Below are 17,722 nucleotides of genomic sequence, written 5' to 3' on the forward strand. Positions count from 1 at the left end.
CAAAAACCAAAGCCGAAGAATCAAAGACTTACATCTGTCAAACCTATGCCACAGAAGCCATTTCAAATTCAGGGCTATTTCTTAGATAGGTTTGAAAATGTATCTCACGATTTAAATTTGAGAACAAAGCAAAGCGCAAACACCAAGTAGAAGTTACACTACGAGGAACATGCAGGTCAGCCAGGTGCAAAAGATACATGGTCAAAATATGGCATGAAGGAGACAACTAAGAGAGGTACATGTAGTGACTCACTTTCTACTAAGTTTTCTAAAGAAACACTGGAATTTAACCCAATGGTAACAGATTATGATGTGGGCCAGTTTTTCAGTTAATGTAACGTATGTGACAGTGTGGAGAGTGACCAGGTTAACTAACTGGTAAGGAACTGCTTCGATTCAAAACAGGGGGTACCCGGCGTGGACGGTGATACAGGATAGGTATCCAAAACAGCAAGAGGTTCCACAGTACTTGGCACGGTGGGGGTGTCGGAGTGTGTGACTGAGGGTAATCGCATTCAGCCAGGCCTCCAGGCTTTTGTAACAGAAGACCCCAAGGGATGGAACGAATGAAAAGCATCTCTATGGTAAACACAGAGTGCATTTAAAAGTGTTGACAGGAGCTGTGTAGGAACGCCATGTAAAAATCATAGCAGGAATCCGCGTGAATCATAAGGACCCGGACTGGCCTTGCTGACACGGTTCCACCAAAGTATTTCTTGGCGGATTCCCCTGGAGCGATGGAAGCAGTCCTCAAACTTCAAACTAACCTTCCAAACGAACGTAAAGGAATAACGTATGGTTGTGTGGTTCATCCTACTCCCATTAATTTTTTTCTTTTGAATTAAGACTCCTCCAGGATTTTTGCTGCCACGGGTGGGGGTTGGGCCTTCCAGGTGTTTTGTATGTTGCCTTCACAAGATGGTGGGCTATGTGTTCTGGAAGTAAGCTCAGGGCTTGAATTTCAAGTTTTAGGCATTCTCACTGGCTCCCCAAACCAACCTAGTTTGGTACAAGAGATTATAAAATACTCCTAAAAAACAGTAACTCATCCCAACTAGAACAGGGAGTGAATGGACCTGGTAAACTGATATTTTAATAACACCCAACTAAAAATATGAAATATCCCCAAAATAATGAGGCAATCTCAGTAGAAGGAGCACATACTTTCATGCAACTGAAGTATGACAAAGATGTTGGTGTGTGAAATGAATTTCTGTGATGTGGATATTTTAAATAAGCCACATTTGTCTAATTACTTAAATAAGTTCCGTACACAGATCTTTGTGTAAAGAAAGTAAATCATGTTCTGCTTTATTCTGCAAATCATTATTATTTTGCTTAAAGGGAGGCAACTTATATTAGAACTAAGGGGGAAAAATCAGTTAATAGGGCTCCACCTTTCACATGATATATAATTTCCAAAAGAGACAACGAAAAGGGAAGATGCCTAAGCTGACGTGTCTAATTCACCACATAGCTAAATCTACCAACAAAACGGTGTGACCTAGAATTTGCACGTTATAATTTTAAATAGCAAGCACGAAGGCAGCTCCAATGTTGTAACTTAAAACCTCACTGAAGAGATCACAATTTTATCCTATAAATTGGTTAGGCATCCACTTAAGGTAGATATTAAGCATTGCTACTTCTAAAGAATCATATATTTTTAGCATGATCAAACATTTTGGTCCTGCAAAAAATATCGTAGTTAATCTTGGCTTTAAAAAGCTGGCCTACGTTTAAACGCTCAAAAGGAAAGCTGGACAATGGGGTGAATGATAAGGATAACAAATGAAACTGCATTAATGGATTAGTGTTTCTAAAATCTTGTATGTATGTCACCAAATACAAGTCACAACAGTCAAAAAAAGCTTCCAGCTGCCATGCTTATTGTCACATTTTTGAGGGTCATTATTAAGGACTGAGGGAAAACACTCCTTGTATTTTTCTGGCTTTTGTCCCCAGTAAGAAAGTGGGAACTTTGACAAAAATAATATTAAGTTTCAGTATCCCAATACAAAAACCACAGAACTGCTTAAAATTAAACAATGAAAAACCAAAACGACTCGAACTTGAAACCCTGTACACCATTCGTATTCAGATAGTCTCTAAGATGTGATGTTATCGTAAGGTTGTGAACAGATTCCAGAAAGGATGCTCTCAACTTTGGGCAGCGATACTAACACACCTCCTTCTCCCGACAGCATTACCGATTGGTTTGGAGTTAATCCAGAGAGAAGAGGAGAAAGCAAAAGAGCAACAGAAAGCTTGTTTTTGACAGAAAAGAATACGATGAAGAACAAACATGGATCATGAACACGAAAAATACAAAAGTCTTACTCTTCTAGTGTCATGTTTAAGAACATCAGATGCAAGACCACAGAGAAAACGTTATTATCCCTACTTTCAACTACTTTCGTTGACATGGCTACCAATACACTCCTTTTCTTCACAACTGGAAATTTAACAGCTAAGCTTTTAAGAAAATAAACTAAGGCTCACAAAAGATGTACTCACTTGGATTCATCGTAAGGCGTTTTACAGATACAGTAAAGCTTTGTGTCCTTCTTCGTTTCCTTTGAGGTAGTAGAGATCATTTTCTTCTTCTTGGACTTGGAGCTCGAGTCTCTTTCCTCTTCTCGCTTCCTCTTCTGGGAAGCGGCAGGCAGCGTGGCCGTGGCCGTGGCCGTGGCCGTGGCCAGGGGGCCCGTGTGCTGTGGGGGAGGCGGAGGCGGGGGTGAAGGCGGAGGGGCCGGAGGCGCAGGCGGCGCTGCGGGGGAGGGAGCCGCTACCGCTGTGGCCTGCACCATGTCTTTCTCTTTCTTAATCCTCAGGTCTCTCTTGAGCTCTTCCTGTTGTCAATTAAAGACAATACAAAGCTGTCATCGAACTCACGTACGTCGGACTCGGCCAGAGGACTCTGCGTTCCCTCTCTTCTCACCTCCCCTCCCCTTGTTGCAGTGGCTCCCAGGTCAGCCTCATGTGAGGGGGTTTGTAATTTTAGCGTCATCCTCACTATACCCTGAACCCAGTCAAAACAACGAGAAGTATAAAGCGAAGATTACAGAACAACTCGAGATCTGCCAGTCTCTTCAAAGGACACCTGCAGAAAGATGATCCAGTTGCTGAAAACAACGTGCCCCAGGCTTGCTCTTATCGTGCCCTGGTTATTTCTGTTGTTGCTCAGAATGGGGTTACAAGTGTCTTCACCCACTAGCTAGCTGCTTTCTTTTGGCGGCTCACCATCTGTGTCCTTATAAAAATTTCTTTTTAACGTTTCTTTATTTTTTTGAGACAGGGAGAGACAGGGCATGAACGGGGGAGGGTCAGAGAGGGAGACACAGAATCCGAAACAGGCTCCGGGCTCCGAGCTGTCGGCACAGAGCCCGACGCGGGGCTCGAACTCACAGACCGTGAGATCGTGACCCGAGCCGAAGTCGGACGCTCAACTGAGCCACCCAGGCGCCCCCGTCTGTGTCCTAATAAACTGAACATGATTCTTAAAATTTGGCCTGACCAGCCACAAGTTGAATGAGAGACAAATTTGTCTAATTTATTAGGCTCCTAGGTCTAGAATTTAAAAACGCAGGAAGAGCTATTTTATCAACACACACTCTGATATAAAGTAAAACCCTTACTTCTCTTCACGTGAAATACTTTACAGATACACGTGTTACCTAGTGCTACAACTTATTCTTAAAAATGATGATTATTTCTCTGGAAAAGGCCATTGTCATTGGCATCCATGAACAAACCTGGTGTAAATAAATCACTGCTATGACCAAGCTTTTATTTTTTAAAATTTGTTTATTATTTATTTTGAGATAGAGAGCACGAGCAGGGGAAGGGCAGAGAGACAGGGAGAGAGAGAATCCGAAGCAGGCTCCATGCTGTCAGCACAGAGCCTGATGTGCGGCTCGAACTCATGAACTATGAGATCATGACCTGAGCTGAAATCAAAAGTCAGATGCTTAACCGACTGTTAAGCACGGTAAGATCTTTTGAATATCACAATAAAAAAATTTTTTACAGTAATTTCTACACCCAACATGCGGCTCGAACTTATGACCCTGGGATCAAAAGTCACATGTTCCAATGACTGAGCCAGCCAGGCACCCTGTAAACATCACAAAAATTCTAACAAATAAACCTGAATGGTCCTGGTTTAATGAATCTTATTTTCTCTATTTAGCATCTAGATGGTCCGGTAAGTGAGAAGGTAAGCTGCATGACTATTCAGCAGCCCTTCTCAATGTAAAAAGTCTAAACCTTGAGTGTCATTTTCCTAATTCATATGATGCGTTTATAACGTAGTGAAATGGATTTTAGTAAAATCAAGATGATCAAGATGGTTTGGTGGGGTGGGGTGCCTGGCTGGCTCATTTGGTAGAGCATGAGACTCTTGATCTCAGGGTCATGAGTTCAAACCTCACATTAGGCAGAGATCACTTAAAAAACCCAAAGATGGCAAGTTGGGTATACACTCGATCCCCCCTTCAAGAACACACCAATGACAGTAAACTATAAAACAGAGAAAAATTGAAAAGATAGAGCCATGTTTGAGTAAAATAAATGTCTCTATGAGATGGAAACACAATACTGAACAGGGCTAAACATGCAGGCCCGGTGGACTCCAGGTTCAGAGGTAGGAGGAGGTGGCCCAACAACAACCGGTCTCTGCAGGGAGAAAGGGACTCAACATGCTGCATGGGGGGGTGGGGGTGGGGGTCACGAGAACAGGCTCCCTGCTTGATGTGGGGCTGGCTGCTCTACACTGGGCTTCCGGGGAGGAAACAGAATAATAAACGTGGTTAAGCATCTGACTTCAGCTCAGGTCATGACCCCATGATTCATGGGTTCAAGCCCCGCATTGAGCCCTGTGCTGGCAGCTCAGAGCCTGGAGCCTGCTTCGGATTCTGCGTCTCCCTCTCTCTCTCTGCCCCACCTCCACTTGCGCTCTGTCTCTTTGTGTCTCTCAAAAATGAATAAATATTAAAAAAAAATTTTTTAAGTATAATAAATTTTCTTACTCATTAGATTATGTAATATACGGTTAAGAACACCATCCTGTATAATAGAATATTTACAGAAGCGCTGTTTTCTAAATGGCTGCACACTGTAATGAGCACAGAGACATATTCCGTATGTGTTGTCTCTAGTGTGATTCTGTTTTTGTATAAATTGAGTTTACATATGGATACATACATTAAAAATAATGTAAGTTATATTCTAAAATTATTTAACAGTCATCTCTGGGGGGTGCAATGACTTATAAATTTTTTTAATGTTTATTTATTTTTGAGAGAGAAAAAGAGTGCAAGTGGGGGAGGGACAGAGACAGAGAGAGAGAGAGGGAGACACAGAATCCAAAGGAGGCTCCAGGCTCTGAGCTGTCAGCACAGAGCGTGACGCAGGGCTTGAACTCATGGATCATGAGATCATGACCGGAGCCAAAGTTGGATGCTTAACTGACTGAGCCACCCAGGTGCCCCAACTTACAGAATTTTTTAATGTTTATTTACTTATTTTTGAGAGAGAGAGAGAGAGAGAGAGAGAGAGAGAGAGAGGGAACACGAAAGGGGAGGGGCACAGAGAGAGGGATAGAGAGTGGAGCCTGAGACAGGGTGAAACTCACGAACTGTGAGATCATAACCTGAGCCAAAATCAAGAGTTGGACGCCCAACTGACTGAGCCACCCAGAATCCCTGACTTAGATTATTTTCATTTGTTGGTCAAGCTAATTGTTTTCAAAGACATCTGACTGTACATGTCCAATTTATTTATTTATATGTAAAGAATACAGATTATAAATAAATCCCCATTCTGTGTAGAAGATGGAGTAGGAATAGCATATGACACACATTAGATGTTAAATACCAGCTGCATGAATTGAATGGATAAGTCACATTTATATCCTATTCCGCAAGCTGAATTTTTCATTCAAACTTTTCTCATGGAGAATTTTCCCCAAGGAATTAAAAACAAAAAGTACCAATTCTGCACTCACCTTTTGTTACAATGGCAGTCCATTGTGTGGACACCCAAATGCATTTAATCCAGTGGTTCCCAACTGAGGTACCTCTAGAGAGTATTTGAGAATGTAGGTGGAGGGGCAAGGTCATTTTTTGGGTTGAAGGTGATACTATCATTTAGTAAATGCTTTGGTTCTTACAGTGTGTAAAAAAAACTGACCTGTGGAAAGGGCCTAAAGTCCTTCTGTTGAGAAATCCGATTACTATGTGGATTTCAGGATGATTCCAGACTTTTATTATTATTATTATTATTATTATTATTATTATTATTATTATTAACATTCATTATGTCCTTGCTTACAGATCTTGCCTAATTGTTTCTTAGAAGAATTTCTAGAAGTGAAATTATGGATCAGAATATCTACATTTTAAAGAATTTTCATACACTGATGCAATGTTCTCTAGGAATACATATTTTCTCTAAAAAGACAGTCTTTTCATTTCATTCCTTGGTATTTAGGTTGACTATCTTTTTGTATATTTATTGGTGTTTGGCATTTTTTAATTTGAGGATTGTGTGTTTCACACATTATTAGAGGGTTTCTTTTTTTTAATTTCAGCTTTATTGAGGTATCCCTGATAAAACTACAAGATATATTTACAGTATACACTGCAGTGACAGGATTTCCCCTCATCTAGTTAACTAATGTTCATCTTTTTCTTTCTGTTTTTATGTTCTCCTTTTTCTTACTGACTTAAAGAGCTCTTTAAATTTTAGAAATACTAATTCTGTCATAAATATCGTAAAATGTTTTTCTTGTTTGCTATCTGTTTTTCAATATTGTTTATTGTCTTTTCTTTATTCCAACAAAAAAATTTTTCTTCTGTCTTCAAATCTATCTTTTTCCTTTGAAGCATTTGAGATCTGTAATGCGCGGGAGTGGTTTTCCCCACTCCAAGATTACAAAGATGACAGGCCTGTTTTCTTCTATTATTTTTGTGGTTTCCTTTTTTACATTAAAATTTTTGATCTGAAATGAATCTTTAAAAAAAAACCCTCCCTACTTAAAACTTAAAATTTACTCATTTATCTTGAGAGAGAGAGCACGCACAAGTGAGAGAGAATCAGAGAGAAAGAGAGAGGCAGAATCCCAAGCAGGCTCCACACTGACAGAATGGAGCCCAATGCAGCTCAAACTCACAAACCGTGAGATCATGATCTGAGCTGAAACCAAGAGTCAGATGCTTAACCAACTGAGTCACCCAGGGGCCCTGAAATGTATCTCACATGCAAAAAAAATTTTTTAAATGTTTATTTTTGAGAGAGAGAGAGAGAGACAGAGAGTGAGAAGGGGGGTGGGGGGCAGAGAGGAAGGGAGACACAGAATCTGAAGCAGGCTCCAGGCTCTGAGCTGTTGGCACAGAGCACGATGTGGGGCTCAAACCCATGCACTGCAAGATCATGACCTGAGCCGAAGTTGGACGCTTCACCGACTGAGCCACCCAGGTGCCCCTGCTATGAAATGTACCTTAATTTAAGGTGAGAGGGAATATTTGCTACTAAGAATTGGCTTTTGTTTATTGCCCTTTGACAACGGTTGTAGTCTCGACATTTATCTAGTGAGTGACTACCTCACTGAATCCTCTCATAAAATTTAGGGTGGGGCTGTTGATATAATATTATACGTTATGATATTATACATACAATATAATATAATATTGTATCATACACAATAAACATTTTACCTTCTTTTTTTTCTTGACTCAATACACTATCTAGAAATTTCCGGAGGTAATAAATAATAATGGTGGTTTTCGGCACTGTCATCTGGTTTTTGATTTTAGTGGGAAGGTCTCTTAATGTCTCAGAGTTGTGGAACCATTGGTTGCTGGGCTGATCAATTTAAAAAAAAATACTTCTCATCTTTTTAAAATATACAAGGCACATTTAGGTATGCTTTAGATAGCCTACTTCTAAGAAGCTGTTCAAATACGCATGAATAGATGTCTTCTTTCATTTTTAAATAACCCCAAGCAAGCAGAGGGTTAGCAATGCCTACAGGATCAGTTACAAGACAAGAAAATACGGGGTCTTATTTAATGGGTGCTCTTCTTCTTCTCCTTTTTTTTTTTTTTAAGTTTATTTATTTATTTTGAGAGAAAGAGAGAGAGAGAGAGAGAGAGAGAGAATCCCAAACAGGTTCCACACACTGTCAGCACAGAGCCCAATGTGGGGCTTGAACCCATGAACCATGGGATCACGACCCGAGCCAAAACCCATTGTTGGATGCTTAACTGACTAAGCCACCCAGATGCCGCTTATTTAATGGGCACTCTTTATTTTTCATTCTTCCGACATTGTTTTGTAGTTCTTGGTCTACCTTTCTCATGAAACTTGGCTTCTGATAACTTTTGGCGAGACTATGTCATAGAGAATAAACGCTATCCCCAAGAAGGTGCTCAAAATGTTTTTCTTTAAATCAATAGACTGACCTCTCTTAGAGTGGTTACTTGAGCGATTACTAGATGCCTTCAGATATAAAAGCTCTGTCGTGTTTGAAAAGACACGTGTCCCACTGCTTTTAGTTTATGCACAAAAATGTTAAGTTCCAGAAACTAGCTGAAATGTAAAGCGTAACCAAAGAGGCAAGGGAAAAAAAAAAGAAAGAATATAATGACATGCTAAACACTGGCCACGGAAGGAAAGGAAATCCCTTCTTACCTGCACTTGAATCTGTAGGTCTTTGTCCAGGAGCGCTCTCTTTTTTAGTATTTCCGCTTTGAGTTGTTCTTTGTGTTTGAAGAGCAGCGCGGACAGCTTGGTGGCATTCTGCTTGCTACGTTTCTGTTCCACACTCTCTTCGCGCTTCCGTTTTTTGGCTGCCTGTTTTTCTTCTTTATCTATCTTATCCAAAATATACTTCATCACCTGGTTACAGACAATCATTCTGGAGAGAAATACACAATCCATGTAATGCTGGGCATGTCATTCTGAAAAGCTCAAGACGTCATTTTTCTATGTCTCTACGGCTGATACGCAAACTTTCTGTGACCGGAAAGCTTCAAAGAGTGATTCAGACCAGTTACAAACACCCAGTATTGCCAGGTATCCACGTTTAACGAACTTCAGCCGAGATAAAAAACCAAAACAAACCAACAAAAAAACTTAACCTCAGACGTCCTGTCCGTGTACATGCTAAAGAGGAAAGGCCGACGTACAAGGAGACCCTGTGTTGCTGGGTTATAAACATGTCTTCCTACCTTTGATTCTCTTCTCTTTCAGCTGGAGTCATGGTCTTTTTCTGCTTTAAATGTTCTATTACAGCATTATGCTTCATCACCACCTTCAGGACAGAACAAAATCCCAAAGTGCATATTTTATAATGACTACATGTTGGTATACAGATTAACAGCAGAAATCTGAGCACATGTATGTTTTCCAAAGAAAACTGTAAGAGTTTTATGTCAGAACATAAACAGAATTAGAGCTGCAATACGGCCTGAGTGCTTACCGTGTACTGGGCACTGTGCTACGTAAGCACCTGACATTAGCTCGATTATTCCTCATAACAACACCGAAAGGGATAATCTTATAAATGAGATTCTGAGGCATGAAAAAATTAACTCACTTGTTTGACACGAAAAAAGGAATAGAAGCTGTAATTTTCACCCAGCTATCACTCTGCAACAGCCGTTTTTGTTAACATTATGCTCTCTTCCTAGGTATTTATTTCTCCTCCCCGTCCCACTTTGCACAGAGATTAGGATAAAGACAGATATTGTAGTAAGTCTAAGTTTACAGACTACACGGTACTAAAAGCTGGGTAATAATGCATTTGAACACACATAGGACATCGATTTATAAGAGTATTACCACACGCCTTTAAAATCCTCTTGTTGTTTAAAAAGTACTTCTAACGACGTTGCATTAGAATCATCAAATGTGCTAGGAGACAAGATCTCAATTAATCCAACCACTGCAAAGGAATGTCGCTCATACGGCGTGACAGAGGTGCTGACTGCTGCTACAATGGCAATCGTGTTCCAAATATCCGCGTACCAAATCAACGTGTTGTACACCTTAAATTTATACACTGCTGTGTGTCAAACATATCCCAATAAAAAATAAAATGCAAAGTGTTTCTATACACATGACCTCATTTAATCGTTACAATAATCTCACGTGGCTGTCAAGAGAGGGAGTATTAACGAGGATACGGAGCTCAGGGCAGAGAGGACAGTGTCGTGGACTGTGAATGGGAGACCCAGGAACTGAACGCAGGTCTCATGACTTGGGAACACTGGAAATCCACACTCAACCTCCTGACTAATGCTGAGCGGTGCACGCTGTTGACGCAAAGAAAGTTTCCCTCAGCAACGCTTCAGGATCTTGTACATGTGACTTCGTTTTAAGTAGAGTAATTCCCACTCCTCTAAATTGCCTTACTTCACTAAGACGCTATTGTAGGATGCCACTTTTTATTTGAGCTATGGGATAGAAGAATCTCCACCTCTAACAAAGGTGTGGTGAGAAACGCAAATGAGTTTCAATCGGCTGTAATGTGTCCCTCACGCAAACTAAGGAGTGACAACTGCAAATAACTTCAGAGCGCTTCTGATGCCTGAGCGGCTGTAAGCTTAGTTGACCTTCAAGTCCTATATCAATGGTGCGGAAACTCCTAACTCCATCCTTCCCATCTTAGTTCTCCCCCAGTACAGGCAGTTTTTCTAATAAGCACTGATTGTCACATCCAAGAAGAGTTCCAAGCCATGGCAGTCATTCAGTATTTTTTCGTCAATCCAGTGCTGCTTTCTAAATAGAACCGTCAATGACTTTTGTCTCCTGTGGGAAACCTGATACAACCAACACTAGGTCTACTGCACAGCACAATCATTCAAGCTACTGAACATGCTGCTTTTACTTAATAACTTTACCTGTTTCTGAATGATTTCACTTTGATTAGAAGCTTGGAGAGTGTGTTCCCGCTTAATTTCTATCTGTTGCTGCTTCTTCTTTTGCTGCTGATCCCTGAGTTGCTGAACCCTTTGCAACTGCTCTTGCACACTGGCTGCCTGCACTGTAACCACATTCTGAATGTGGTGAGTCTGCACAGGACTGCTTTGCTGAATTTGAATAGGTAACTGGAGTTTGATTTGCTGGGGCACACCACCTTGCTGAGCCTGTATCTGAGCCACAACCTGCGACTGGATCTGAGAGAGAACCTGGACTTGTTGTTGCAGCTGGGGCACAGCAATGACTTGGGGCTGCGGCTGCTGTATCTGTAGCTGAGGACGGGATGGGGACGAAACAGTAACTTGGTTTAACGTCTGTCCTGATGAAAGAGTTTGAGTTGGAGACTGTACCTGGGGTTGTGATTGTGGCTGGCCCTGGGAAGGTGTCTGAAGAGATGTATGTGGTTGAATTGGAATCGGTTGTGAGGTTGTAGTCTGAACCTGGGATTGCTGTCCGGGAGACACTTGGGATGGAGTCGATGGACGTATTCGAGTCTGTGGTGGACTTTGGACGCGAGCAGGAGACTGTCCTTGGACATTACTTTGAGGCTGACACTGTACTGCGACTTGGGGTTTGGATGACTGTGCTTGGGCGGGTTGTGCTTCAGAAGGGACATGGGATGCAACAGTTGTTGGGGTCTGAGCTTCAGGCTGAGTCTGCACTTCAGGCTGAGCTGGGGACGGGGGCTGGGTTTGGGGCTGGGGCTGAGCTGAAGGCTGAGCAGTCTGTGGCTGGGCTTCTGGAGGACTCACACTTGATGACTGAGCTGGTGGCAAGGTTTTGGCTTGTGGCACCTGTGTCGGGGGTGATAATTTACTCTGTCTTTGTTCACCTGTACCTGTGAAAAAGAAAGACCAAATGTTTCTATGACTCTACAACACAGAACCTTGGTTAAAGAAGAATCTGCAGGGGATTTCCTAAAGGTGCGAATTCTGAACTTCAGTATAGAAGACTGACACCTTAGACATTCCAGAGACACTCCAGAGACACATCTGAGTTAGGACTCTCCTAACCGGGGAGCCAGGCCCTGTCTCTAGAAATCAGCCAGGACTTCTGGGACAGGCTGACGTTAAACCCTCATTGTTTTCCTGGGGAGTGGTGAGGGCAGCCGGCAGTGGGAGGCTAACACAGTGGTTCTGGACCTGCAGCTAAGTGCAGGCCATGAGCTGGATACATCAACCTTCCCCGACATTACCTGCGTAATCCATTGGTGCCCACGAGGCACCATGACTCCAGTGGTGCCCACAAGGCTGGGCAAGAAGCAAGTGTGGGCACAGTTACCATGATACCCACTGTTTTTGACCCCCCGCCCCAATTTTCTGTATTTTTTATGGGGTGATGGAGGTGACAGGGAACCTGTAGGAACAAGAGATGTTGTGAGGTTGACCGGACAGCTCTTAGGCTCACTGGCTTCAGGCATATCTTCCCAAAGATAAACACTGGGCCTCCTTTCCCTCTATCAGCCCAGCAGCTTGTGCAACGACAAGCGGCACTTCTGATAACCCCAAGTTCTACCTGCTGCCGTAGTGGAAACGGTGGTGGTGGTGCTGCTGGCTGCTGTGGCTGTTGTGGCCAAAGGCGTGAAGAGGAACCGCTGGACAGTACCGTTTGGCATGGCAGCTTGCATCAGCTGCTGTCCTGGGCCCGGGAGTATAGTCACCCCTTGAGGTATCAACTGCAACTGTCCAGTCGTTTGGCCTTGTCCCTGAATTACTACTGTCAAACCTTGATTGCCGCCCTATGGAAAACAAAGGACAACGGGTAAACAGTGTTCAAAGCATCAGTCTTTAAGTATACCACTTTTACGCTGGAAAGATCCTTTTAACGTAATGAAACTACGTATCCGAAGGTCTAGAGAACGGCATCGAAAGGAATTCAGATAAGCTAAAGTAAGAATATTTATTTGGAAAGACTGATGTTGTTTAATGGAGAAAATACGAACTAATGGCCCAGAGTTCCAGTCCAAGCTCTCCAAATGGACAGCCAGGTATCTGTCTACAAGTAACACTACTCCTCCAGATATAAATCTCCCTACTATCTACAAAATAAGGGCACTGAAGTGAATGACTAATGTTTCCACAAAATTCTGATTTTAAACCATCTTACATTCGTATTGTTTTGTAATTTTCAAAGCATCTTTGTATATACTGTCTCGCTGGATTCTCACAATGGACTTGTGACTTCGTGGGGTAGGGAGAGAAAATATTACTATAATCTTATCACCAATTAAGAAACTCAAGGTTAGAAAGTTCAAGTCACTTGCCCAAAGCTAGAGATGAACTTAAAGGTGAGAAAAAATGAGGAACCCAGGTCTCCTGGTTTCACTTTTTCAGTATGTACCAGATTACCTATGGTGTGTGTCTGTGTGCACTGAAGGAGAAAAAGCTTAGGGTTTCGACAAGTCGTGGGGTCGCTGGGCATAGGGTCGCTAATGCCCAGGTAGTTACCAAAACGGGGACCAGGAACTAAGAGCTCTGTATGTACTGCCACTTCTGTCCAGGACCTGTTAATCCAGGAAAATTAACTACTAGGGACACGGCGGAGAGTTAGAAATCAAAGTAAAACAACCCACCCCAAATTCTCAACAGCCCAGGCTGACGCCACCAAGTTCATATACTAATGCACGTATACTTTACTCATGAGTCCCTCGTTTACTCTTGCACATTCAAAAATGCATAAAACACCAAGTATAGTTTAAAAAATAATTATAAAGTAAACATCTATAAAATCAGCCCTCAGGTCATCGTCGCCAGTATCCAAGAAGTCCCTGCTGAGATCTGCTCTGATCTGCGTTCCCTTCCTTTCCTCTGGAGGTAACCACTGTTCTCACTGTTACGGTATCATCACACTTCTTCATAGTGCGACTGCTTAAGTACAGACCTTTCTGGGGTTACAGGTTCACAACTTCAAGAATGCCATCCGTGAAAAACATGATGGGAATGAAGCTTCTCTCGACGGACAATGCAGCAGCCCTGTATCCCTATACAGCACAGCTGGTTTTGCCCGTTTCTGAATTTTGTGCGAATGGAATCATAATGTAAGTTTCATACTTGCTCCCTCAGCTCAACAATGTGGTTCTGTGTGGCCACGGTTTTTCATTTTCATTACCGTAGGACAACACAATTTATCGAACGGACAGTAGACAGACTTTTGGGCTGTTGTTACTTTTCTACTCTGGTGAACCATGCTGCTATGAAGACTCATGTTCATTATCCTGGTGCTCACATGAACAAGAACTTTGTTAGGGAATACAGGAGAACTCCTGGACCAGAGGTATGCATATCCTCAACTTTGCCAGGTCACGCCTGGAGTCGTCCAAACGGCTAAACCAATTTACGCTGCTGCGGTTGCACATGGAAGTGAATTTTGTTTCACGTCTTTGCCAGCTCTTCATCTTGACCAACATTTTAATTTATACCAACCTCTTACGTACACGGTTCTCATATCCATTTCCCTCGTTACCAATAGAGTTCAGTAGTTTTTTTGACTTTGGATATTTAGATTTCTTCTCTCCTCGTCAAGTTTGTATGCCCCCGACTTTTTTTTTTTTTTTTACTGAGCTTTTGCTCTTTTGCCTAATTTTTAGTAATTCTTCATGTGTTTTGGATAACAGTCTGTGTTTGTGTTACTTTTTATAATGTCTGATGAACTGAAGTTCTTATTTTTAATGGAGTTGAATTTATAAATCTTTTCCTTTATGGTTAGTGTTTTTTGTGTGTAAGTAAGAAAGCCTTTCTTTCCTATCCTAAGGTTATGAAGGTGTTCTTCTCTCTAATCTTCTGAAAGTATTATACTCTTACCTTTCACAGGTAGGACTTTTATCCTCCTGGAAAGGAGTTTGGAAGTGAGGTAGTGGCCCAGTTTCACAGTTTTCCGTATAAATTCAATTGTCCCAGCACCATTTACTGGAAAGTCTGTTCCCTTCTCAATGGCTTGTAATGACATCTCTATCATGGAACAAGTGTTCACATAGGCATGGGTCACTTTTTGCATTCTCTGCTGCGCTATTCATCTATCTGTCCTAGTTGTCTGCACCTTTCTGTACTAATGAGTGAGGCATTATCATAAATATTTTGATATCAGGTCATCATACAGGGCAAAGCCTCCTGTTCGTCAACAGTTTTATAACTATTCCTTCTCCTTTGCACTTCCATTTTAAATTTTTAAAAAATCAGCCTGTCAGTTTCCATAAGAAAATCTCCTTGATTTTTAAAGGAACTGCATTCAACCTACTGATTACTACTAGAAGAACTGAGAACAGTTGAATCTTGCAAGGAAGCAGCTGATGTACTCAAGTCTTATTTTTCCAATGGAAATTGGTCAACTAATAATGTTTTGGTACTTAAGAGGATTATCCATCTGGCTGTTTTAGCTCACAGTCTAAGGGCTCTAGATGACTGAAACTGATTATATCTTGCCTTTAAGAAGTATTTTTGACTCTACAAAGCAGCCATTTCTCTAAAAAGTACATTTTAATCTTCTGAGAGTAAGTACCTGTTTTTAAACTTACTGCAAGAATAAAACGGATCACCTCTAGAGTTAACTAAGTGGAATTACAAATGAAGACTGGAAAAAGAGAGTTACCATGAAATGCCATTACTTACGTGGCCCTGTGTTAACTGAGTGAGTTGAGCCATGGTGAGCTTCACCTGTCCCTGTTGGGGACGAGGGGCCGGGGAGGGTGAAGGCTGCAGATTTGCACTGGATGTTCCCGAAGTTAATCCTTTCTGTCCTGGTGCTGAGGAAACTGCATTAGGGGTAGAGATCGCGGTGGAAACGGGTTGCCCTCTAATGATCTGGGTCACCACTTGCTGAGGGGCACCTACACAAACAGCAAAACGTTATGAATGCTTATATGCCCCCAGGCAGTCAACGCGTCAGGTGAAGGCACTCTTCTCAGTTTTCGAAAAGACTTATGTGATGCCATCAGCCCAAGGATGTGCTCAGACATATATCCACGCCCACAGTCCCACCTGGTTGCCAGTGAAGCTACTCTCGCCCAGCTCACACAGCCATTCCCCAGTTCCTGCTATCTGCAGGAGACTGAAAAAACAATATTCTTCCTGGGAGGCCAAAGCTAAAATGACAAGAGGGAAGACTGAAGGAAGAAATATATATCTAATGAGCCATTTTATAAGGCTGCCTTTCCTGAGGAATATTTCAAATAAGATGACAATCTAATATATGATGACTTCATATGACTTTTAAACATAACAGGACTATTCTGAACCAACCACATTTATGAACGAGCTCTTCCTACAGCTTTTCACCAGTTTGGGAGAACCACGGGGTCAAGATCACTATATCCTTAATATTAGGGCAAAACATTCAAAGAATGCATCCATAGTTCATTGCTTAATAAACATCTACTGGATGAATGAATTTTAATTAGGATGGCTCAACAGTCTTCTAAAAACTTTAATTCTCATTTAACTTGCTGAAACTGGAGGAAAAGACAGGTGGAATCTGCTGCCCCCTGCCGTGGAACAGTTGCTAAGAGTAATGATCTGGCAGCTAATTTTACATTTATAATGTCCTAATTCATTATTAATTAGTGAATCACATCACATTTATGATGTTTTACATTCACTTTCTGTCTTTTGTTCCATAGGTGAATACACAGGTATTTCTGTATGTATTTCTTTTAATGAATGGTGTTTAATATTCTGGCCTATGTATAACATTGAATGTCTTCTGTTATTCAAAATACCTTCCCCTTTATCTTTTAATAAATAATGCTACGGTAAAATCCCTGTTCATAAATTTTTATGCACTTCTAGTTCTTTCCTTAAAATAAACTCCTCTCAGTATTACTGCGTTTCTAGTAGGAACACAGTACCAAACTGAATTTTAGATAGGTTATCCCAACTCACACTCTCACCATTACTGAGATTCTATTTCACTGGACCCCTGGCAACCCTATGTACTATCAGTAAAGTACAATATTCCAGCAACCAGAAACGGTCTGATAGTATCATGGTATCTCAATTTCTTCAATTACCATAGAGGGTCAGCATTTAAATCCCTGTCAAGTCATGATGCTTCATTTGCGAGTTCTCTCTCCACACTCCTCCTCATTTCTCTACGTTTCCTACTTATTTATAGTTGATTTTTAGAGATTAAAGATATAAATTATAACTATATATTTTTCCTACTTAAAAAAAATTTTTTTTTGATGTGTATTTATTTTGAGAGAGTGAGAGTGGGCAAGCAGGGGAGGGGCAGAGAGAGAGAGGGAGACACAGAATCCGAAGCTGGCTCCAGGCTCTGAGCCAACAGCACAGAGCCCGACGCAGGGCTCGAACCCACGAACCGTGAGATCATGACCTGAACTGAAGTTGGACGCTTAACCGACTGAGCCACCCCAGTACCCCTATTTTTCCTACTTTGCATTCTGCCTTTTGTTTCTTTTTAACAAAGTTGTGTGTGTCTGTTTTCTTTATTGTAGCTTTAATTATTGCTTTTAAAATTTTCCTGCATTCTCTAATCAGATCTATCCTCCCAAGTAAGTGCTTAGTTACGATATATGTTGGCAGACGTCTAGCCAGCCCCCTCCCCGACAAAAATATAAACTGATTATTCTAGGATCATTTACTATAAGTACTGTCTTTCTTTCTTGATTCAAAATGACAACTTTATCACACTGCAAATTCTCACATATAATGCCTCTTTAAGTGAGTCTATTGGTTTAGTTTCCTTTGGTGACCAGTGCTGATCCTGGTCGTGTATCATATGT

General features: G+C 41.5%; 1 protein-coding gene and 1 non-coding gene across 15 annotated transcripts in view; one reads left to right on the top strand and one right to left on the bottom strand.

Moving 5' to 3' along the window:
- Nucleotides 1-17,722, bottom strand: part of BPTF (bromodomain PHD finger transcription factor) — a 147,023-nt gene that overhangs the window by 16,367 nt on the left and 112,934 nt on the right. For 12 of the 14 annotated variants that reach the window (XM_023243981.2, XM_023243984.2, XM_023243983.2 and 9 more), the window contains 6 exons: nt 15,591-15,808; nt 12,502-12,724; nt 10,908-11,824; nt 9,234-9,316; nt 8,695-8,920; nt 2,518-2,852 (listed from right to left, as the gene is read on the bottom strand). In XM_023243981.2, the coding sequence (XP_023099749.2) occupies nt 2,518-2,852; nt 8,695-8,920; nt 9,234-9,316; nt 10,908-11,824; nt 12,502-12,724; nt 15,591-15,808 (2,002 nt within the window). The remainder of the gene's footprint in view (nt 1-2,517; nt 2,853-8,694; nt 8,921-9,233; nt 9,317-10,907; nt 11,825-12,501; nt 12,725-15,590; nt 15,809-17,722) is intronic. The other 2 variants (XM_023243987.2, XM_023243989.2) reach the window with 1 other exon arrangement.
- TRNAR-CCU lies at nt 4,369-4,441 on the top strand. Its single transcript has one exon. It is a non-coding gene; the product is annotated as a tRNA-Lys (tRNA).

The sequence above is a fragment of the Felis catus genome, chromosome E1, assembly GCF_018350175.1.
Source record: "Felis catus isolate Fca126 chromosome E1, F.catus_Fca126_mat1.0, whole genome shotgun sequence".
Lineage (NCBI taxonomy): Eukaryota > Metazoa > Chordata > Mammalia > Carnivora > Felidae > Felis > Felis catus.